The sequence below is a fragment of the Dromiciops gliroides genome, chromosome X (genome assembly GCF_019393635.1).
Source record: "Dromiciops gliroides isolate mDroGli1 chromosome X, mDroGli1.pri, whole genome shotgun sequence".
Classification (NCBI taxonomy): Eukaryota; Metazoa; Chordata; class Mammalia; order Microbiotheria; family Microbiotheriidae; genus Dromiciops; species Dromiciops gliroides.
Window position 1 is genome coordinate 24,017,221 of NC_057867.1, and position 24,281 is coordinate 24,041,501.

The 24,281-nt window shown below is 44.0% G+C and overlaps 1 protein-coding gene and 1 pseudogene across 2 annotated transcripts; both read right to left on the minus strand.

The window, feature by feature from the left end:
* LOC122733483 overlaps positions 1-24,281 on the minus strand; it is a 71,767-nt pseudogene that overhangs the window by 5,049 nt on the left and 42,437 nt on the right.
* Positions 1,044-14,775, minus strand: LOC122733482 (zinc finger protein 2-like). 2 transcript variants are annotated; one of them, XM_043973926.1, is made up of 5 exons: positions 14,700-14,775; positions 11,356-11,437; positions 10,856-10,982; positions 7,079-7,192; positions 1,044-1,156 (listed from the first exon to the last, which is right to left on the minus strand). In XM_043973926.1, the coding sequence occupies exons 2-5, from the start codon at positions 11,386-11,388 to the stop codon at positions 1,086-1,088; spliced, it is 345 nt and encodes a 114-aa protein (XP_043829861.1). In that variant the 5' UTR covers positions 11,389-11,437; positions 14,700-14,775; the 3' UTR covers positions 1,044-1,085. The 2 variants fall into 2 exon arrangements, with proteins under 2 accessions (XP_043829861.1, XP_043829862.1); XM_043973927.1 differs by lacking the exon at positions 1,044-1,156 and adding an exon at positions 5,290-5,412.

Here is a 24,281-nt window from a genome sequence, read left to right on the forward strand (position 1 = left end):
TGGGTTCCAGACTGGAGAAAGAGCTGTTATGCTGAGAGCTTAATGACCCCATGAAATCACTGGCCTAAATCCAAACCAAAAAGGAACAATCAACAATGAGTGCAGAGCTTGCGTAGAAGGAGAAGAGAGGATATGAACTGACAGTGGAGGTGAGGTTAAACAAAACCCAGCCAGGGTGTAGGGACCTTCCATATCACTGCTGCTGCTGTAGTCTCTTACCCTATTATCCCCCGCCTCCTTCCCCCCACCCTCACCCCCCAGTACCTATTTCCTTTTCCTAAGCTTACAAATCTTCCCCTCCAATTAACCTGCAGAACAGAGTTTACTGACGTATAGTGAAGTGAGCAGAACCAGGAGAACGTTGTGCAGTGACAGCAACATGGTTGGAAGAAGAACTGTGAGTGACTTAACTATTGTCAGCAATGCAATGATCCAAGACAATCCCAGAGGACTAATGATGAAGTATACTGCCCACCTCCAAAGAAAGAACTGATATCAATCGTGCAGACAGAAGCATGCTATTTTTCACTTTCTTTCATTTATTTTTTATTTGTTTTCTTATACAAAATGCCTAATATGGTAATGTTTTACATAATTGCACATGTATAACCCACATCTGATTGCTTATCACCTCAGGGAGGGGAGGGCAGGAAGGAGAGATAAAATTTGGAACTCAAAACTATAAATAAAAATGCTCATTATTTCAATAAACAAATAAATTAACAATTGGAAAAAATAACATGTGATATTCACAGTCTTCATATGAATAACTGTTGCACTTTCAGATTTTAAAAATGGCAAAATTCATTACTTTTGTTGGTTGAGAACTCTATGCAGCTGATAAAGTGGTTAAGTCCAGTTCAATGACTAAAATGCTACTTTCCATTTTTGCAGAATTAAGTAAAATTAGAAAATGAGAAGAAAGTCGACAAATTAAACCAAAGAAGTTTACAATGCTTCTTTAAATATTTTTTTTTTAAAGAGGGTACATTTATACTCTACCTCTGGGCTATTGTAAAAAAAAGCATGATGTGAATTTAAAAGTGATATATCAATGTTATTACCCACAGAAGTTCAGCCACAGACTAGGTCCACTGTCCAAGAACTAATTGAGCTGAGTATCCCCAGTAAGGTGGGCTGCTGGGTAACAAGCTTTCTGGAAACCACCATCACAAATGAAAGCATGGGGGGGGAGGAGGGAGGGAGAAAAATTTGAAATTGGAAATCTTATAAAAACAAATGTTGAAAACTATCTCTATATGTAACTGGAAAATAATAAAATACTTTTATTCAAAAAAAGAAAAAAACAAATGAAAGCATCAACTGGCCACCGTGACTGTGAGACATAGTGACAGCAGAAAATGGGGAAGAAGGTGCTAAGAAACACATTTTTTTGGACTATAAACATTAACTTAGCATCTGATACACTAAATGTATTCTAAAGAGAAAGATATCAATTCTGATTATTAACAGTTCCTACAGAAATGTATATAAAGAAGCTGCCGAGAGGCAAAAAAAAAAAAAAAAAAGAAAAAACCAGCTTAGAAGTAGCAGTTGCTGGCAAATCATCTCCATCAGCCAAAGCCATCAGTGGTTTAGAATATAATAATAATAATAATCCCACCACGCTTGCAAAACATTGCAGAGGAGAATGAAATGGTGGAAGATGATGAGCAGCACCACTTTACAAAACAAAAAAACCAGCAGAACGGACAGTAAGTATGCAAGCGTTTGACAGGACGCCAAAGCCAAAGCCTTAAGCATCCTTATCTATCAAAGGGAGGGGGGGATGGTCAGGGTTTGGATCTGACTTCCAAGCTCTCTTTTAGCTCTAAGTCCGTCTCTGATCCTACCACACGTATGGGTGTCACAACCACAGAGTCTAACAGAAGAGGGATTCTCTATGTGGTCAAGCCCTTTGGCCAACTCCTGTTTGTGGACGACTCCGTGTTGACTCACCAAGCCCTGGAACGTTTCAGTGTCTCCTAAACAACTTACAGTCGTCATCATTCAAAGGAGGGGGTTCAGCCTTAACTATTAACAGAATGCCTACTTTTTACTATGATGTGCAGCATGAAGGACAGCCCCAAAAGGTGGTCCCCAAATTGAACAAGAGGAGGAAAGCAAGCTGTATTGTCTTAGGAAAACTGTTCATTGTTTTTAAGGAAACTGTTTCTCCCTAAAACAAATATCTGTTATTTTGTTTGTTTGCAGGGCAATGAGGATTAAGTGACTTGCCCAGGGTCACACAGCTAGTGTCAAGTGCCTGAGACCAGATTTGAACTCAGATCCTCCTGAATCCAGGGCCAGTGCTTTATCCACTGCACCACCTAGCTGGTCCCAAAGGTCTGTTATTTTAACAACATTCTTCCGGTATTGTTGTGTGGCTGAGTCATAGAATATAATCATCTCCGAGGCTGAGGATCATCCATAGGGTGGTGGAGACATACAGTCAGAATGAGTAGACAACAAATACATTACCAACCAAGAATTATATGAGCAGCATAAAGGATGCCATCAGAGAGATGTAAAATCAGCAAAGGTGGGTTTGTCTTAGGGCAAAACTTAGCTTGTTCCACTGGTATCCATAAAATGTCACAAGAAACTACAAGAAAGGCCTCAACATTTTGCATGGAATCCAGGTGGAGAATTTACAAGAGGGCATGGAGAAGCGGCACAGCACGGGGTGAAATCTGTGTCAGTGAAGGAAGTACTAACTATATTTTGTTCATCTGGTCAGTGGATCAGAGGCCTGGTTAAACATTTAAGTAACATTTAACGCGAACATTTCTGCCTTTATATTCATTAGGGAAAGTGGTCTGTAATTATTTGAGTATTATCTTGCCCAGATGTGAAGATGAATACCATACTGTTCTCCCCAAGATTAGTGGGGCAGCATCCCATCTTTCGCTACATTTATGGTTATTTGTTCTTTGAACACATGAACCTATTCAGCTATGAGCTGGTCTAGGCCATGTGATTTTCTCTGAAGCAGTTCTTTGAGGAGTCCTCTCTTTTATTTCTTCACAGATTAATAACTGAAATGAGTAATTACCTCTTGTAACATCAATTCTGATGCTTTTATTTTGGGAGATAATCATCTATACCCTTTGAATTCCCTCCCTTCAGAACATAACTACATGCAACATTCCCTAACATCCTCATTGTTTGTTGCTTCTGTGTTCTTGCAAAAGCTTATCTATCTCTTTTTCTTTCTAATTTTGCTGATCTGCGTTTTCTCTCACCTTTTAGAAATTTAGTTTTCTTTTCTTTTTTTTTTTTTTTTGTGGGGCAGTGGGGGTTAAGTGACTTGCCCAGGGTCACACAGCTAGTCTCAAGTGTCCGAGGCCAGATTTGAACTCAAGTACTCCTGAATCCAGGTCTGGTGCTTTATCCACTGTGCTATCTAGCCGCCCCGAAATTTAGTTTTCTAATGGTTGTCAATTTATAGCTTTTAAAAAACCCCATTAACTGATCTAATAGTTCTTTGAAAATTTCCCCTCTTCATAATCTTCTCACCCACAGGCTCTCCCTGTATGCAAGTACTGGAGGATACAATGGGACAGGGTAGGCCAATTAACCTTCCTGCACAATAAACTCCAGTGGCTCCCTACTGCCTCTAGGAACGAATATTAAATGTTGTGTTTGCATTCAAAGCCCTTCATAACCCAGCCCCCTCCAACCTCTCCAGTCTTCCATCCAGTGACTGGCCTCTTGGCTGTTCTAGGAACAAGACACCCCATCTCTTGACTCCAGGCATTCTCTTTGGATGCCCTCCATACCAAGAATACTCTCCTCCACTTTGACTACCAACTTCCCTGGCTTCAAGGCCCAAATAAAATCCTATCTTGTACAGGGAGCTTTCTCTAACCCCTCTTAATTCTTAATTGGTTAATTATCCCCTAATTAGGCTGTCTAGAGCCTGTTTGTATGTAGTTGTTTGCATGTTGTCTCCCCATCAGACTGTAAGCTCCTTGAGGGCAGAGCCGGTCTTTTGTCTCTTTTTGTATCCCTAGCACTTAGCACAGTACCTGCCACATAAGTGGGTGTTCAATAAACGTTTATTGAGTTGACCTGTATTGGTTCCCAAACATACACTAGATCCATACTGGCTAAGGTATCGCATCCAAACTTGACAGACTGGCTTTCAGGAGCCTACACGATTGGTCCCTGCCTGACCTATGTCCCCTCATTTGCCACTAATCTCTCTCCAAAGCCTGTTTGTCCAACCAGGCTGGTCTCACTAGGTCATCCTAACACACGTGTCTCCTCTTTTTGTCTTCCTCACGCCTCCCACCTTCACTACCTCAAACTCCTCTCTCCCTCTCCGTGATCCAATTCTATCCATCTTTTCAAAAAGGTCAAGTTCCTGTCCCACTTTCTCCAATGAAGCCTTCTCAAAAACCGATTCTTATCTCCAAAGTGTGTCCTTGCAGTTTCAGAGCTGATCATGGTGGCCCCTTGCTGAACAGCCCGTCGGTGCCCTCACCCAGGTTCCCACTCCTTGGCCTGGCTCAACTGTAGAGCACCAATCTCTCTTTGGCCCAGTCCACACTACACTATTCCTTTCCAGGCAGCCCCCACTACATCTCCCGTCTAGGCTTCGAACCTGCTTCTTCTCTAAGCTCTACTTACTGAATCATCCCTTAAGGCTTAGCTCAAATGTCCCAAACCATAAAGAAGTGGGAATGTCCATGGTGTGTATGGGTGACTAGGAAGAGTGCCTGGACTGGTCAGAATAGGCAGGCTAAGGGAAAAGCAGCAGAGAATGGTGGCAGGGTCGGAGAGCCAGATCAGGGAGGGTCCTGCAAGGCAGACCTCCAAGGGAGCAGAACAACATCAGTGATCAAGACTAACATATGCAGAGACCTTTATGACTTTTAAAAGCTTTCCAGGTCATTCCATTTGTTTCACTCTGTAGTCTCATGAGATAGGCAGTGCTAGGAAGAATCACACCCATCCTATAGTTAAGGAAACCAAGACTTGGAGAAGCCAGGTGACTAAGGTCACACAACCAAGAAGTGTGTGTGTTTTTAAATAATTGCTATTGCTATAGAGATCCGTTTTGGTAGTGAGCATATTATTATTTGATTAATATTATGTCAGTAAAGAACTGACCATGAGTCTCCCTAACTTCTCGGGGTCTCAAGCCACGTGGTCAAGAAAGCAGAAAAGACAGCTTCAGCATGCCAGTTAGCATGGGCAGGAGAAAAGCCCTCAAAGCCCCACGCTGTATCTCAGAGAGACAGCACGTGATCTCAAGGAGACCCAAGAGAGTTCAGAAGACCTACCAGACCGATGCTGTCCTAAGAGGGAGAGCCAAGAGGGCTCCTGGTGTCTACCCAGGGCAGCAGAGATTTCAGAGCCAGGTGTCCTGATGCCATTTCCACTGTTCTTCCCACTGCATCCCAGCTGCCTCACCAAAAGATGTTTAATAAATGTTTGCTGAACTTGCATTTGAATGTACAGTGACCCCTTCCACATCATGACTTTCCCATCATACTTTCTATATAGTGCAGGTCGGCATGAGAAATTAAATAGGAATTTTTGTGGAAGCAAAAGCCAGCAGATGACACAGAAAAAGTTTAGAAACTCAGAAATGCATAAAACCTATGTATAGTATTAGATAATATGAAGATATTTTCTAATAATTCAGACTTCTTCTCTGGTACAAAGGGAGGGCCAAAAAATTTTCCAGATCACGGGGTGCCATGCCCCCCAACCCCTGCAACATGGAAGGGATAACTGTACTTGTAATCTTGTAATACTAACTCTGTTACATGTGTTCATTTTGGTCCCCTTTGAGACTATTAAATGTCCAATGTGTTAGAGCTGACGCTTTGGTCACAAAGCCAGGGGACAGATCTAGAAGTGGGAAATTCAGGGCAATGCCAGAAGAATAGATTCCCAATGGGAGTCTGGCCAACTGGCGGGGGCTACAGGGCCAAAAAGAACTCTTGTCAATGTAACGACCAATCATGGCTTTGAAGACTGATTATAGGGTATGCCCTCATCCCTTGGCAAAGAAGTAGGGGACAAGGTGTGAAGAACGAGGCATACAGTTTTAGACATGACCACCATGTTCAATTGTTTGGCTGGACCGTATTTTTTTGTTACAGGGGATCATCACTGGGCTAATTCTAGAGGAAAATCTAAGCTCAGTGGATCGAGTGCTGGACCTGGAATCAGGAAGACCCCAGTTCAAATCCAGCCTCCTCAGATACTTCCTGTGTGATCTTGGGCAAGTCATTTCACCTGTCTGCCTCAGTTTCCTCAACTACACAATGGGGATAATAATAGCACCTACTTCCTAGGGTCATTGTGAGAATCAAATGCGGTAATAATTGTAGCGTGCTTAGCACAGGACCTGGCACACAGTAAGTGCTATGCAAATGTTAGCTGCTATTATTATTATGGTTTGCAAACATCTACCAAGGGAAGCAATGATTCCAAAGAGCCACTCTGACTTCACCAAAAACAGTTAATACCAGACTAACTTAATTTCCTTTTTGGACAGGATTATTAAACTAGTAGATGAAGGAAATGTGGATACAGTCTTCCTAGAGTTTAGCCAAGTTTGGGTTTGTTTGTTTGTGATGAAATATACCACTCTTATGGAGAAGACATAAACTTTTTGTTGTTGTTTGTTTTTCAGGGCAATGAGGGTTAAGTGACTTGCCCAGGGTCACACAGCTAGTAAGTATCAAATGTCTGAGGCTGGATTTGAACTCAGATCCTCCTGACTCCAGGGCCAGTGCTTTATCCACTGCGCCAACTAGCTGCCCCTAGACATAAACTTTTTTAAAAACAAAATTTGATATAATTTAAAAAACCTGCTTCCCTGGGACTGACTGAAGTAATGGGCTAAGATACAGTAGGTAGGCAACAAGTTTTCAAGGAGTAAAGGAAGGATAGAGAGAGAGAGAGAATTGCTGAGCTCAGGAGGGGAAGGCTAAGAGCTAGGGCTGGAGAAAAGGTCTCATGCTCTACCACTCAGAGCTGGGCAAGACCAAAGGGGTGACTAGAGAAGGCTCACTCTGGAAAGTGTCTGAGGCGCCCACACACTACACTGACTCACCTGCCCAGCTGGCCTGGTCCTCTCCATGTTCCACACCTTGAAGGTCTGAGATCCACGGCATTGCCCCTTGTTCCAGCTTGGCAATCACATCGGGCTTGGAAATGGGAATCCCTGCTTAAAGGGAAAGGTAAACACATGATGATTCAGGCTCAGGACACAGCACTCTCCCTTCCCTCCAAGCACAAGTCCATAGTGGCCAGGAAGAAAAGGGAAATAAATACCCACTGATGTTACAATGAGGAGGGGCTGGGGAACTATCTAAAAGGTACATGAATGGGAGGTGAGAATGGTAAAACTGAGAGGGAATCAGTGTCATATCTAGAGGTTGGGCTGGGCACACAACACTTAGATGCATTTACCTTTGACCTCCTCAGAGCAGGTAAATGAGCTGGGGATCAGCACTAGGGCACTGGGAATAGAACAGGCTAGAAGGATATTGAGAGGTTGGAGATGATCAATTGGGTTAGTTGCCAGTTTCACCTCCAGCAAAGCCTAAACCCAGCCCCTGGGAACAGGGCCGAGTGGTGAGGAACCTACAAAATCTGTATTCAACTGAGGCTAACTTGATGGCTTTTCAGAGTCATAAGTGACCAAAGGGGAAAGAAGCACTTCTGAGTTCCAGAGGTGGAGCCAAGATGAGCTCTCTGAAACCAGGAAGCTGCCTGAGCTCTCCCAAATTTCTCTCAGAAACAATGTTAAATTAAGCCTCTCAACAGATTTTAGAGCTAACAAAACCTGTAAAAACAAAACAACAACAACAAAAAAAAATGGAGCAAAACAACCTTCTGACTTAAGATAAGCTAGAAGATCTTCAGAAATTACTTGCACCAACTGATGATGAGTGAGATGAGCAGAACCAGGAGAACATTGTACACAGTATCATCAACATTATGGGTTGATCAACTGTGATAAGACTTGATTCTTCTCAGAAATACAACAGTACAAGATAGTTCCAAAGGACTCATGATGGAAAATGTTCTCCATATCCAGAAAAAAAAAAGAACTGTGGAATATGGATGCAGATTGAACCATACTATTTCATTTTTGGTGCTGTTGTTTTTCTTTTTTGAGGTTTTTCCTTTTTGCTCTGATTCTTCTAACATGACTAATGCAGAAATAAGTTTAATGTTATTGTACATACATATAACCTATATCAGATTACTTCCTGTCTTGGGGAGGGAGAGAGAAAATTTGAAACTAGAAATCTTATAAAAACAAATGTTGAAAACTATCTCTACATATAAATGGAAAATAATAAAATACTTTTATAATAAAAAAAAAAGATCTTCAGGAAAGGTCTGTTTCATCTGGGTAAAAGGGGAGCATAGCTCAGTGCAGAGGGTGTCTGGGCAAGCCAGCAAAAGGCTTAGTCACACCACAGATCAGCAGCCCTGGTCCTAGCCCTGGAAATTAGTGGCACAGCAGGCCAGTTATGAGGCCTCCAGCCCCAGCACAGAAGGCAATCTGCAAGCTGAGGTATCGGCTACCCAACAGGTCAGACTAAGCTGGGGCCCTCCAGTGCAGTGAGAAGTCACAAGCTGCTGATGCCTCAGAGCAGAGAGCTGGTGACTTAGCCCCTGGCCCCCAGCAAAAGAAGCTCTGGACAGTGCATGCTGTATCCCAGGAACAGAACTTAACCTTAAAAGGCACCAAAGAAGCTAAAATAAAAATAAAAATATGAATAAGAAACCAAAAAGAAACCTCACCATTGACAGTTACTATGGTGACAGGGAGGATCAAAACAAAAACTCAGAGGAAGACAATGATAAAACTCCTACATGTGAAGCCTTAAAGGGGAAGAAGAATTGGTCTTGAGACCAAAAAGCCCTCCTGGAAGAGCTCAAAAAGGATTTTACAAATCAAATAAGAGAGGTAAAAGAAAAATTGGGAAAAGAAATAAGAGAGAAAGTCAATAGCTTCAAAAAAGAAAATAATGCTTTAAAAATACAATTGGAAAATTGGAAAAGGAGAATAATTCCCTAAGAATCAGAACTGAGCAGATGGAAGCTAATGACTCAATGAAACAACAGGAAGAAGTAAAGGAGAATCAAAAGAATATAAAAGTACAAGAAAATGTAAAATGCCTCTTCAGATAAACAACAGACCTGGAGAACAGATGCAGGAGGGACAATATAAGAATTGGACTACCTGAAGACCATGATCAAAAAAAGAGGCTAGACCGCGTATTCCAGGCCATTATCAAGGAGAAGAGCTTCTGCATAAGAACAGGCCACGTGGTACAGCCTGAAAGGTGATCATGGAAGTCCACTATTTCTGTTCCGCTTCCAAAGATCTAGGACTTCAGCTATGTGGATACTCCTTCCACCGACACAAGAAAGTACCCCCTCCACACCTTGGTTTTTTGGAACTGCTAGGAACAAGACAGATTAGCCACAGAGCAGCCAGCTTCCTCCACACTGAGGTAGGCTGGCCTCTGAACGACAGTCTACCCCTGGGCCTCGACTGGGGCTTTTCCAAAGAAGCAAGACTTTCCTGAGTTTATTCTCCACTGGCTGAGTCTTCCTCAGAGAACCTGGGTCACTTCCGTGCCATGAGGCAGCATTGGAATAGGGTTTTAATGGAGGTTGAAAAACAATATAATCTAGAAAATGACAAAGGGTTGGAGAAAGTTAATATGGGAGGTTTCATTTTTAGCTGAAAACATACACTTCCATTAAAAAATTTAGAGGTGGCACAGTGGATAGAGGACTGAACTTGGCAGTCAGGAAGCCTTGAGTTTGAACCATAATACATTTATTAAGTGGGTGTGACCCTGGGCCAGTTACTTAACCTGAGTGCTTCAGCCTTCTCATCTGTAAAGTGGAGATAGTAAGAGTACCTACCACAGAGGCTTGTTATGTGAGGAACAAAAATGCTTTGCAGACCTAAAAAGAGCTATAGAAATGTTAACTGCTTTCCTTCTTTTTATTCCAAATGTGTTGCTTTTTGTTGCAGAAAAGAAAAATTTTAATTTTATGATCAAATCCATCCATTTTTTTCCTGACATTTTTATTTATTGAATTGCTAAAAACGTTTCCTCTCCATAATTAGCAAAGCAATATTTTCTTTCAGACTGCAAATGATTTTTAAAAATATTTAGATTATGGATCCATTTGGAATTTATCTATCGCATATGGCACGAGAAGCATGTCTAACACCACTCGCTGTTGTGCTGCTCTGAGTTGCCTGGGGCTTTTCACTTCTTCCGTAATGTTCTGTAATCTAGGATTTCTCAAATATGGGCTGATTGGATACTTGGGGTTCTAATTCTGGATGATTCATTCTAAATAATCTTTTGACAAACTCCACTCCCAGGCAGCTTGCTAATTACTGCTTTACTGTATAACTGGCAGTAAGGGGGGGGGGGGCCCAAGGGCTTTGCATAGATTACGTCATTTGAGACTCATATCCACCTTGGGGAAGTAGATTCTACATGTATTCTGTCCATTTTACAGATGAGGAAACTGAGGCTCAGAAATGTTAAATGACTCGTCCACCTAGGGTTACACAGCTGAGGAGTGTGAGAGAGAGAAGGTCTAAACCCAAGTCTCTCAACTGCCTCCCTTGCCTTGGGTGCAGGGGCCCCTACCTCCTTTCTCAAGGCCCACACGGTACCCCTTGATACTATTTCCAGTGGTTGCTTGTCTCTAAAATGCAAACAGTATTGGTCCTTCCAGAGTTTGGTAACATCCACTGGTACAGAAATGTAAACTCCACACGATTAACCAATCTGAAAGCCTAGAATGGCTTCTGTGTCAGCAAAGAGACAGCCCTTACCAAGCGAGGTGACATTCACGTAATTCTCCAGCATCACGTCCCGGTACAGGGTCCTCTGACCAGGGTGTAATCGGTCCCATTCCTCCTCCGTGAAATATACTGCCACATCTTCAAATGTCACAGACTCCTAAAACACCAAAGACAACCCCCACCATGACCCCATGGAAATGGCAAAGGCTGGGCATTAGAGACCAGAGAGGGATGTGAAGCTGATAGGTGGCAGCACCAAGCCAGGCCACAAAGGGCAACAGAGACAGGAGGCCTGTGCCCCCTAGCCTGTCTCTGCCACACCTCTGCTGTACCCTCTGAGGTAAGCCATTCAGCCTGCCAGACCTCATGTGCAAAATGGGGATAGGCAAGCTCCCAAAATAATGACAATCCATGACATTACTTTGTCCAAGCTGCTGGGAGAGGGGTCTGGGGCTCAGGCGCCCAGAAGGGACACGGGAGGCTGAGGCAAACTGGAAAATTGAGGAAGGACAGAGGAAGCCACAATTCACCTGAGACCTGAGTGTCAGGAATGGAGCTGCCATTGCCTTTCTTCCTGGGCCCTCTTGGGCAGGGTGGGAAAGAAACCTGGAACTGTGGGAAGACAAAAGAGCCAAGAGTTAGAGCAGCCCAGCCCTATGGTTCCCCTGGGGAGCCTTGGATGCCCCCTCTCCCACCAAAGGATTCTGGGAAACCAAGGAAGAACCCCTTCTAAGCAGCCCTTACCCAAATGCCTGGTGTGCCCGAGACATTCTTCTAGTGGGGACAAGGGAGCGGACAGGAACAGGGGATCACTGGGCGCTGCCAGGGGCCCTTCCTAAAATCTTGGCTCAGCATCCACAATGTGCCCTTTAGGCTTTGGAAAGGAGGCAGTAGCCAGCCCTCAGTAGCCTGGCACACGCTTGTTTGCAGCATGGAGCTGAAGCTAACCCAGTGGGTCCTGTGGAAGCTCTCTGGGACTTCTCTATGGGTGATGGCTCACTCGCTGGCTGGTTGGCTGGATGGCGAGGGGAATAGTGCTGTCAGCAGCAGCCCAGAGGAGGAAGGAAAGCAGACATATGCTGCAGGCCCCAGAGCTGGCTCCCCACCAAACATCAGGCAGCCAGATGGTAGAGTCCCAGCCAAGAAACACTCCAGGGCACCCGTTCCTGGCTTCCTGGACAGGACAACGGAACGGGCTGGGGTCATGGGACTCTAGCCTAAGCCCCATCTTCTGAAGGGACCAGGGCAAGTAGCAGGGCTGGCCTTAGGCCAAAATCTGATGGGGGCTGCAAAGTGGTCTCTCATGTCCTCCCGTCTCTACCCCGTGCCCTGACCTCTGTTACATCCTCATGGGACCTCCAGGGGCACCCAGTCCAGTGAGGAAACCGAGGCCCTAGGAAGTAACGGGACCTGCCCAAGGTCGCACAGCTCTGAAGCATCAAAGGAAGGATCTTTGACTCTGGAGCCAATGCTCTTCCTACCTAAGGTCAGACTCCTTTATCTTCCCCAGGTGACTACTGTTATTATTGACAATAATAATGGCAGCAGCATGCATTTATATGGCACTTAAGGTCTACAAAGCACTTTACAAATATCTCAGTTGACCCTCACAACAACCCGTGGAGGCAGGTGCTATTAACCATCCCCCCCCCCATTTTACACAGAAGGAAAATGAAGCAGACAGGGTTAAGTGACCTACCCAGGATGGTTCACACACACAGCTGGTAATAAATGTGTGAGACTGGATTTGAACTCAGGGTCTCCTTTCCCCACTATGCTACATGTTCCTGAATTTAAGTTCCTTGAGGGCAGACAACTTCAGCTCTCTCTCAGTTCCCAGTGCCTAATCCATAGTAGGCATTACTGCCACCGTGACCCAATCTGCTACTTGATAAAGGGGTGAGGAGACAACCCTCACTTTGGAGGTGAGGGAACAATCCCTGTGTTATGCCAAGGCCAGTTCGCAGCCCTCCCCCCAATTTCTATTCCATGATAGTACCCTGACAGCCAGGAAACCCAGAGGGTGGGAGCCTGGGGGCCTAAGTGGAAATCAGTTTATTTTGGAACATGCAGTAGGAGAAGAGGCCCTCCCTAATCACTTGAGATCTCAGGTCTTTCTGTCAAAATTGAACCTTTTCAGTGAGGCAGAGCTCACCTTCCTAAGACCTGCTTCTCAAGTCCAATTCCATAAGGGCCTTCTGGCTCAACTGGGGTCATCTGAGACAATGCTTTGAGTGGGCCTTCTTCCTAGGAGGACTATTACCCAAGGCTCCCCCTCCTCACCTCCAAAATGGAAAATTCACTCAAAACTGAAAGGCCCTTGGCCCAGTCCCAGGGGCTTACTTCCCCCTTTTATGAAAAGAAAACTGAAAATGTATATACAATACTCTCTCTACTGCAGATGAGGTAAAGATATTCAGCTGATTTACAAACAAAAAAACTCAATTATTTTAAAAGATTGTTTGCTGCTTGAAAAAAGCTTATTTGGGCCACTTTAAATGTCTTAATTATAGTTTAAATTAGAGCCAGAAGGTCACCCCTTAAGCTATACACTGGTTGTCTCTTAGTTTTCAGCACTTCATGAGAACCAGGAACAAACCTGACTAGAAAAGGCAGTTGAGATTATAGCAAAATGTGAATTGATTCTCCCTCCACCCCCTATCACCACCCCCATGAGGGATGGCTCTCTGAATGGGGGAGGAATATAATGGGAAATGAAAGAGATGTTTAAAAAAAATTAATTAAAAAAACCTTTGAAAGGAAAAGAGACTAGATAGAGTCAAACAATTTTCTAGCCTTAGCATCCTCTATGGGGTCAAGATGGTAAAGAAAATGTTCAATCTCTGGACCAAAAGAAGCAGCAAATACCTAACAGACAAATGGCCATGGAATTGGGGTTGCTGTACGGGAGTGGGCTTGAAACTGTAGCCTGAAAGCTGCCTGTCACTTTGATCAATGGGGTGTGTGACTGCAGGACCAAGGGAAGATAATGTAAATGGCTTTGAAACAATTAAAAATAAAAATAAAAACAAACACCAAACAAATCCAAACCCAACATCTGTTCTTTTAGATTAGGAAGAGTTTCCTGTTTTCAGAGACAAGGAGTGTGGTTTCCTCTCTTCCCTACTTGTCCCTGCATCTTCATCATTTGAAAGGCTTTTACTAAACGCAGAAACATAGGCCCTCAGAAGCAGAAGGAACTTCAGAGAGCAGTTTAGTGCAATTCCCTCCCCCCAAGAAAACTAGAATAAGTGACTTGCCCAAAGTGACACACAGCATCCTGGTCCTAGAGCTGGACAGTGCCTGAGGCCATGGATCTAAAGCTGGAAGGGATGACCTCAGAGGCTGTCTGGTCCAATCCCCCTCATTTTACAGAGAGGGAAACTAGGGCCCAGAGGAAAGGAAGTGACTCGCCCAAGGTCACACCTAAGATCTAGATCTAAAGCTGGCAAGGTCCTCACAGGCCATCTAGTCTAATCCCTTCATTTTACAACGGGGTAAACTGAGGCCCAGGGAGGGGGAGTGATTTGCTCAAGGTCACACAGGGCATCGGTGGCAGAGGAAGGACTTGCACCCACGGCTCGTGCCGCCTGAGCCCAGTGCCAGCATACAGTAGGCACTTGCTTACTGCCTGGTTGCCATGGCAGGGCCGTTACCAGGCAAGGCAAGGGACAAAAGGAGGGGGGCCGCTGGTGACGATTACAAGGCCCCCCGGCTGGGGAATGGGGACAGGAAGAGGGAAGAGGGAGGGGGAGAAGGAGGAAGGGGCGGGGAAGAAGGAAGGGAGGAGGGAAGAGGAAGGAAGGAAAGAAAGAAAGGGAGAAAAAAAAGAAAGAAGAAGGCAGAGGCAGCAAGCCCGCCCAGCCGCACTCACCTGCGACCGGCCCTAGCAGACGGACGATGGCGGGGCCGGAAGTGCGGCCCCACCCCCAAGCGCCCGCTCCCGTGGGCTGCAGAGGCCGGCCCGCCACTTCCGCTGCCTCTCTAGGACGCCTCGGAGGTCTCCGAGTCTCGGTAGTCGTTCCCCTCGCGCACCTGGCCGACTGGAGGCTCCTTTGCGGAAGTGGGGGACAATGGGTGCGGGATGCTGCATACGCTGCCGAACGCGGGAGATCTATTGGACTTTTTGCCGGAGGAATATTGTATATGTCTCGGGACGCCCCTGTCTCCTGGCTCTCCTACCTCTCTGACTGCTCCTTCTCTGCCTCCTTTGCTGGCTCCTCCTCTATATCATACCTTCTCACCACAGCTGTCCCTTAGGGTTCCACCCTGGGCCCTCTTCTCTTCTCCCTCTAGGCTACTCCTCTTGCTGATCTCATCAGCTCCCATGGATTGAATGACCATTTCTATGCTGTTGATTCTCACATCTCCCTTTCCTGCCCCAACCTCTCTGCTGACCTCCAGTCTCCCATCTCCAACTGCCCTATGGACATTTCCAACTGGAAGTCCAATAAATATCTTAAACTCAATATGTCCCAAACTGAACTCATCATTGTACTCCCTAAAATATCCCCCCTTCCCTATTCCTGTAGAGGCACCGCCATCCTCCCAGTCCTCAGGCTCACAACCTAGTTCCTGGATTCCTCACTATCTCTCTCATCCCCCCATATGAAATCTGTTGCCTAGGTCTATCCATTTCACCTTTGCAACATCTCTCCTCTGACACTGCCACCCCTCTGGGGCAGGCGCTCATCACGTCACACCTGGGTGATCACAGTAGCCTGATGGTGGGTCTGACCGTTTCAAGTCTCTCTCCACTCCAATCCATTCTCCATTCAGCCAGGAAAATGATTTTCCTAAAGCTCAGGTCCGATCATGTGATTTCCCCCTACTCAATAAACTCCAGTGGCTCTCTATTGCCTCCCGGAGCAAATGCAGAATGCTCTCTCTGTTTGGCATCCACAGCCCTTCATCACCTAGCCCCCTCCTCCCTCTCCAGGCTTCTTATACTTTTCGTTTCAATGCAGTGACGCTGGCCTCCTGGCTGTTCCACCACCAAGACCCTCCATCTCTTGACAGCTCTGGACATTTTTCTCAGGTTGTCCCCCATGCTTAGAATGCTCTCCCCTCCTCCACTCTGACTACTGACCTCCCCGGCATCCTTTAAGTCCCGACTAAAATCCTACCTTTTACAGGAAGCCTTCCCCAACCCCTCATATCCTTCTTGTTCATGATTTCCTATTTATCCTGTATATAGTTTGTTTGTATATTGTTTTTGTCTCCTCCAATATATTGTGAGCTCCCTGAAGTCCAACACTGTCTTTTGCCTCTTTTGTATCCTCAGGGTTTAGCACAGTGCCTGGTGCATAGTAGAAATTAATAAATGTTTATCAATTGGCCAATTTTTGCATTTCCCTTTTTAATCTTTGTTACAAGGGATAACTCTCCGAATAGGAGAGGGGAGGCATATATTCAAAACAGAATATGATGTCAAAGAAAAAAAACATTAAAAAACCCACAAAGAGTAAAAGGTAGGAGATCTTTTTGCAGAGGTGGGAGACTATGAATGTGAAATATTGAATACAACTTTCATGCATTGATTGTTTTTGCCTCTTTCTCTGGTAGAAGGGATGGCTTCTCCACAAGTTCACCAAAATTGAAGTTTATCACTGTTAGCAATCTCTGCCAAGTTATTGGGAGTTACATAGTATGAAGGGTTTCTCCTAATTTGTATTTCTGATGATTGGATAGTTTAAGGTTTTTCAGTGATTAGGATTAATTTATTCTTTTGAGAACTGAGTGTTCAAATCTTTTGGCCTTTGAGGGAGAACTTCTTAGGGTAACGCATTTTCCTCCCAGGGTTCCTCTCCCTCCTCTTCTGGGTGCATCGTTTTTTGTTGTGTCAACCTTATGCTTACTAATCAAACTCATCTATTTTGTTTCTCATAATTTCTTCTATTTGACAGATAGGTAAGAATTCCGATTTTTGTGACATCAGAAGCCAGTTGATTCACTTGGTCTTTATTGTGGTATGCTGTGTGAGATCTCCTAAATGCTATCTATCCTGACTCAAGAGTATGGGCTGAGGAGAAACTTGATGGCTGAAGAATGGCCAGAGTCCAGAAGATACCACACAGTTGGCCCAACCGCCCATATGGTCTCTTTATCAATGCATTAGATCTTGGATAGACACTACAAATGAGCTGGGAGCTGGCCCAATGTTGAAGAGGAGAGCAGGCCAGACCATCTTTGGGAAAGGGCAGAATGTTTTACTGATGCCAAGACTGTCCCTGCTCAAAGGGCCATCTATTAAACATTAATCGCTGAAGTGACTTGTCCAAAGCAGCAGGGCAAAGAAATGCTGGATCTGGGACTTGAATTGTATTAAGAGGTAGAAGGGACCTCAGAGGTCAGCTAGTCCAACCCCCTCATTTAACAAAGGAGGAAACTGAGGCCCAGGGAAGGGAAGCAGCTGGCCCAAGGCCACACACAAGACCCTAGATCTAAAGCTAGAAGGAACCTCAGAGGTCACCTAGAACTTGGGCAAGTCACTTAACCTTTATTGCCCTGCAAAAAAAAAGAAGGAAAGAAAGAAAGAAAGAAAGAAAGAAAGAAAGAAAGAAAGAAAGAAAGAAAGAAAGGAAGGAAGGAAGGAAGGAAGGAAGGAAGGAAGGAAGGAAGGAAGGAAGGAAGGAAGGAAGGAAGGAAGGAAGGAAGGAAGGAAGGAAGGAAGGAAGGAAGGAAGGAAGGAAGGAAGGAAGAAAGAAAGAAAGAAAGAAAGAAAGAAAGAAAGAAAGAAAGAAGACATTGAAGCCAAGGAGGGGAAGTGACTGGCCCAAGGTCACACAGACAAAAGCAGGATTTGAACCCAGGTCCTCTGGGGCCAAATCCAGCATTCTTTTTACTATATTGTCTGTGTTTTTAGTGTATGTCTTCTGATTCCAAGACCAATGCTTTTTTTTTCGTTCTTTAAAAAATATTTTATTGATGTTTTCTTCTTTTTCCCCCTAGATTGTCATTGTCATTTCCTAATAATAACCACCACCCCCCCCCCAGAGTGGTATAGTAGATAAGATCCTGGACTTGGGTGCCAGGGAGACCTGCATTCAAATCATGCCCCTGACATTTAATAGTTGTGTAAACTCTGGGCAAGTTGATTTACTGCCTTGGGCTTCAATTTCTTCCTCTGTAAAATGAGGAATTCAGACTATCTACACTTAACACAGTGCCTGGCCCATAGTAAGCAGACAATAAGTCCTGATAGATGACCCCTGGACTTCCCTCCAACTTTCAAGCTGTGACCCTACTGTGTAACCTTGGACAAGTAATTTCACTTCCCTGGGCCTCAGTTTCCCCCTCTTTCTTCCCCTCATCCCCCTTCATTTCTTTCCTCCAAAAATTCAAGGATTGGACTAGATGGCCTCCAAGATCCCTTATGGCTCTAAATCTTCAGAACAAAGTAGTAAGCTAAGCAAAACCAGTAGATACATTCCCAGCATTCCTTTCACTGCACAAAGGGCTCTTTATTCAAATTAGGGGTCGTGCATTCGAGAAGAAGCCATTGCTGGAGATGTGCCAAGGGAGATAGTGTGCCTCTCAAGAAAAAGGTAGAAGATGTGATCCAGGAGCCTTTTATGGATGCAGGAGAATTTGTTCCAAATGCCAAGTGTATGCTGGGGGTCGAGGGAGGCTCTGGGCTGGGGAGGGGCAGGGCAGAAGCTGTACTGGAATGAAGGGGAGAGGTGGTAGGAAAAAAAAGTATTTCTTCCCAGACAACAGTGATTAGGGAAGAGATTGGGAAGTAAGGCAAGGGGACAAATTGGTCCAGAGTTAATGAAGTGTGCACAGTTAGTCTGGAGGGTTAGTGTGAGTGAAATGTTAATTAAGGTTTACTAGAGTGTTCTGGAGCCAGCTACAAATCAGGGCTTGATTTTTTTGTTTTGTTGATTGTCCAGACTTAAGAAAGTGAGGGAGAAAAGTGTGTTGGGAGTTCACTGTTGGGAGGAGAGCTGGTTGTTAAACACCAGAATACCATTGGTTTGATGCCATCATTGTAGAGACCAATGAATTCACCTTAAGGTGTCACAGGCTGGGTATCAAGGTTCCCACTGGGGAGAGGGGGCCTGTCAGATCCTGAGCCAAGTATCTTTGGATAAAGGACAGAAGAACATGGCACAGTGGAAAGTGTGGTGGATTAATGAGCAAGAAAATCAGAGTTCAAATTCCTTCTCTGCTTACTTATTACAAATATACTACAAGTATTATTACAAGTATATTATCATGGGGGCAGCTAGATGGCGCAGTGGATAGAGCACCAGCCCTAGATTCAGGAGGACCTGATCGAATCCGGCCTCAGACACTTAACACTTACTAGCTGTGTGACCCTGGGCAAATCACTTAACCCAAATTGTGTCACCAAAAAAAACCCCAAAAACAACAACAACAACAAAAAAAAAACCCAAGTATATTACCACAAGGAGGGAAGGGTAAAAGAAGGGAGGGCAGAACGGGGAAGGGGGGCAGTCAGAAGCAAAACATTTTTGAGGAGGAACAGGGTAAAAGAAGATAGAAAATAGAGTAAAAAAAGTATATTACCAGGTCACATAGACTCTTGAGCCTGTTTCCTTCATCTGTAAAAATGGGGAGATTAGGGGCAGCTAGGTGGCACGGTGGGATAAAGTACTGGCCCTGGATTCAGGAGGACCTGAGTTCAAATCTGGCCTCACACTAAAAAAACAAAACAAACAACAAAAACAGGGCAGCTAGGTGGTGCAGTGGATAGAGCACTGGCCCTGGAGGCAGGAGTACCTGAGTTCAAATCCGGCCTCAGACACTTAACACTTACTAGCTGTGTGACCCTGGGCAAGTCACTTAACCCCAACTGCCTCACTAAAAAACAACAACAACAACAACAACAAACAAACAAAAAAAGCCAAATCCGACCTCAGACACTTAACACTTACTAGCTGTATGACCCTGGGCAAGTCACTTAACCCCAACTGCCTCACTAAAAAACAACAACAACAGCAACAACAAAAAACCCAACAAATCCGGCCTCAGACACTTGACACTTACTAGCTGTGTGACCCTGGGCAAGTCACTTAACCGTCATTGCCTCCCCCCCAAAAATTGGGAGATTAGACTCAGTCTCTTCTACCTTTATATCAGTGAGCCTGGCATCTGGACAAAGAAGCCATCCAAATAAAGTGCTATGAGAAATATGGGGAGGGAGAGATTACTTTGGGGTGTGATGCAGTAAAGGGGGAGGTCTGGATAGGCTTCACTGAAAAATCAAGGCCTGCTGGGCTGCTTAGCTTGAATGAAAGGAAAGAGATGCAGAAGTGGGTCGATTCCAGGCATAGGAGAGGGTAAGAAAAAACAAAAACCAAAAAGAGGCTAGAAAGAGAAGCATAAACAAACTACAGAGAAGTTGAAAGGGGAAAAAATTAAGCCTAGGTGACTTCCAGGAGTTTGAAGGTTTTTATTCTCGAAGGAAAAGAGAGTTGGTGAATGGTACACAACTTCATAGAGAAACTGGCATTAAGTGTGTAGACAAATGACCGGGAAAATGGCATCGTAGAGGCAGAAGCTGGGAAAAGATGTCGTAAGAGGAACAGAGAGTGAAGGACGATTCTAAAAACTATGACTGGAAGCAGTAATTTGCAATTATCCAGCTGAGAAAGCCTCCTCAGATTTAGAAATCATTTGAATTCGTGGCCTTTGCAATGGTTTGCTCATGATGAAAAATATCCTGCCCCAAGCGCTTTAAGCAAATCTCACTGTCTTTGGGAATTATGAACAAGGGAAGCTGCCCCGAATTTCTTTTCTTTCTTTTCTTTCTTTTTTTTTGGTGAGGCAATTGGGGTTAAGTGACTTGCCCATGGTCACACAGCTAGTAAGTATTAAGTGTCTGAGGCCGGATTTGAATTCAGGTCCTCCTGACTCCAGGGCCGGTGCTCTATCCACTGCACCACCCAGTTGCCCCAACATTTGCCCCAAATTTCTGTTCCAAAACCATTGGAAAACTTTTTTTGGCGGGGGGGGGGGGGGGCAATGAGGGTTAAGTGACTTGCCCAGGGTCACATAGCTAGTAAGTGTCAAGTGTCTGAGATCAAATTTGAATTCAGGTCCTCCTGAATCCAGGGCTGGTGCTTTATCCACTGCGCTACCTAGCGGCACCTATTAGAAAACTCTTACAGCCTGAATCATTCCTCCTACAAATTTTCAAAGATAAAAGATTTGTTTTAAAGCAGATTAATATTATAAAAAGTGGGGGTGACGGAAGGCGGGCTTGATTTTAAACCATCATCACTGTTTACGCCTCTAGCAATCTGGAAGTCAGGGTCAAGGTGTGAAATCCCCAAGAATGAACTATTTCCTTCAAAGGCAAGTTCTTTACAGAACTCTTTCTCTCATACCCACAAAAGAAAAAAGAAAGAGAAGGAAGTAAAGCAGGAAAGAAGGAAGGAAGGAGAGAGGGAAGGAATGAGGGAATGAGGGAGGGAGGGAGGGAGGGAGGGAGGGAGGAACCTGACAGTTCAAGTAACTTTCCTTTCTGGGCATTAGCTTTCCCATATGTACTATATTTCACACCAGAGAGCCAGAGAAAATTGAAGCTAATATTTGATGAAAGCATTAAGTTTTATTTAAATAAGGTAATGATCAGCCTTGAAAATAAGTGCAGGTACCTATAAGAATAGTTCACATTGCAGAAAAGGAAAATGACAAATGTTGGAGGGGGTCTGGAAAAATTGGGACACTAACTAATGCACTATTGGTGCAAACTGGTCCAATCACTCTGGAAAGCAATTTGGAACTATGCCCAAAAGGCTATAAAACTGTGCATACCCTTTGACCCAGCAATAACACTACTAGGTCTGTATCCCAAAGAGATCAAAGGAAAGGGAAAAGGACATACATGTACAAAAATATCTCTAGCAGCTCTTTTTGTGGTGGCAAGGAATCAGAAATTCAGGAGATGCCCTTCAATTGGTAAATGGTTGAACAAAGAAAGACATTGGGAAAACTCACGGAGGATGAAGTGAAGTGAGGATCTTAAGAGATGGTATATGGATGTAATGGAATACTATTGTGCTGTAAGAAATGATGGGCAGGCAAATTTCAGGAAAACCTGGAAAGACTTAAGTGGACTGATGCTGAGTGAAGTGAGCAGAACCGGGAGAACATTGTACACAGTAACAGCAACATTGTGCAATGATCAACTATGATAGACTTAGCTCTTCTCAGCAATATAATTGTCCAAGATAATTCTCAAGGACTCATGATGAAAAACGCTCTCCACGCCCACAGAAAGAACTGATGGAGTCTAAATGCAGATTGAAGCATACTTTTCAAAGCTTTATTTTTATTGCTTTCTGGGGTAGAGGAGGGACATAGCTAATATGGAAATATGTTTTGCATAATTTCCCATGTATATTGGGTATCATACTATTTGCTTTCTCAGTGGGTGAGGGAGGGAGAGAATTTGCAACTCAACAATTTTTAAAAGAAGAATGTTAAAATAAATAAATAATGGTGGGGTTTTTTAAGTGCAGGACAAAAAATTCAAAAAGGCAGACTGGAGAGTTCTGGCTTTGGAGTCACAGGTCCTAGATTAAAATCTCAGCTCAGTTCTACTTTTGTGACTTTGGACAAGTCGCTTCTCTTCCCTGGGCCTCAGTTTCCTCCTCTGTAAAATGGGGTGATGGGGCAGCTGGGTGGCACAGTGGATAGAGCACCAGCCCTGAAGTCAGGAGGACCTGAGTTCAAATCCAGCCTCAGACACTTGACACTTACTAGCTGTGTGACCCTGGGCAAGTCACTTAACCCCAATTGCCTCACACAAAGAAAGAAAGAAAGAAAGAAAGAAAAACAGAAAATGGGGTGGGGAATAGATGGTCTCTCAGTTCCCTTCCAGCTCATCATCTAGGATCCTGTGATCTCAGATGAAAGCTTCCTGGCAGAAACTCAACATAGAAATATCAATCACTGCTCTAAGAAGGATTAGTCCAACAGCTTTTTTAGTTCGAGATACTTAATGTGAATGAATGACCTTTAGGTTCTTGACATTTTTGTAGGAACAGTATGTGAACATACAAGAAAACACAGATATGTTCTAGACTTCTTCCTATTCATTTTTATCTATAAAAGTTAGGAAAACTGATTCTATTCTGAAAATTTTTATTAAGATTTTATTATGAAAAAAATGACGAAGCCAATTATGGTACATGACTATACTGTAAGAAATAACAAGGGGCAGCTAGGTGGCACAGTGGATAGAGCACCGGCCCTGGAGTCAGGAAGACCCGAGTTAAAACATTTTTTAAAAGCTGGCTTGAAGCTTAACATAAAAAAAAACTAAGATCTTGCCAACTGGTTCCATCATTTTCTGGCAAATAGAGGGAGAAGAAACAGAAGCAGTGTCAGATTTTATAATCTTGGGCTCAGAGATCACGGCAGATGGTGACCGTAGCCATGAAATTAAAAGACACTTCTCCTTGGAATGAAAGCCCTGGCAGATCTGGATAGCATACTAAAAAGCAGAGACATCACCTTATTGACAAAGGTCTATATAGTAAAAGCTATAAGTTTTCCAGCAGCAACGTATGGCTATGAGAGTTGAACTATATGGAAAAGTCATGAATCAACACTTTCAAATTGTGGTGCTGGAGAAGACTTTTGAGAGTCCCTTGGACAGTAAGGAGGTCAAATCAGTCAATACTTAAAGAAATTGATTCAGGCTATGTGTTGGAAGGTTAAATACTGAAGCTGAAACTGAAATACTTTGGCTATTTAATGAGAAGACAGAACTCATTAGAAAAGCTATTGATGTATCATGGAAATGACGAACATGAACTTGGACAGGCTTTGAGAGATAGCAGAGGATAGAAGGGACTGGTGTGCTATGGTCCATGGGGTCAAAAAGAACTGGACACAGGGGGCAGCTAGATGGCACAGTGGTTAAAGCGCTGGCCCTGGATTCAGGAGTACCTGAGTTCAAATCCAGCCTTAGACACTTAACACTTACTAGCTGTGTGACCCTGGGCAAGTCACTTAACCCCAATTGCCTAACTAAAAAAAAAAAAAAAAAAGAACTGGACACGACTCAACATCTACAACAAAGTAGAGCAGCAGCACAAAGAATTAATACCATAGATGAGGAAGAACTTAAAATTAATGAGGTTGATCTTTTGAACAAAACTACTGGGAAGTAACATATCCAAATGAGTTTTGTTCCCTTCAAAGACTTGGGATCTGACCTCAATGTGCTGCCAAAAACATGTTGGAAACTTAAGAGTTCAGTGGTTATAAGCAATAGTTTTGAACTTTCTCAATGGTGGCAAATCTTCATTGTCAAGAGTCAAGTCCAGCCAGCATGTGAGACATAAAATTGACCTGGGCACTAATATTTGTTAAATTGAAAAACACCTTCCCTCATTTCCTGTTCTCTCTCAAACAGGTTCTGCCAATTTCCCCAGAGGATTTGAAGGGCAGGGCTGGACAAAGTGCATCAATA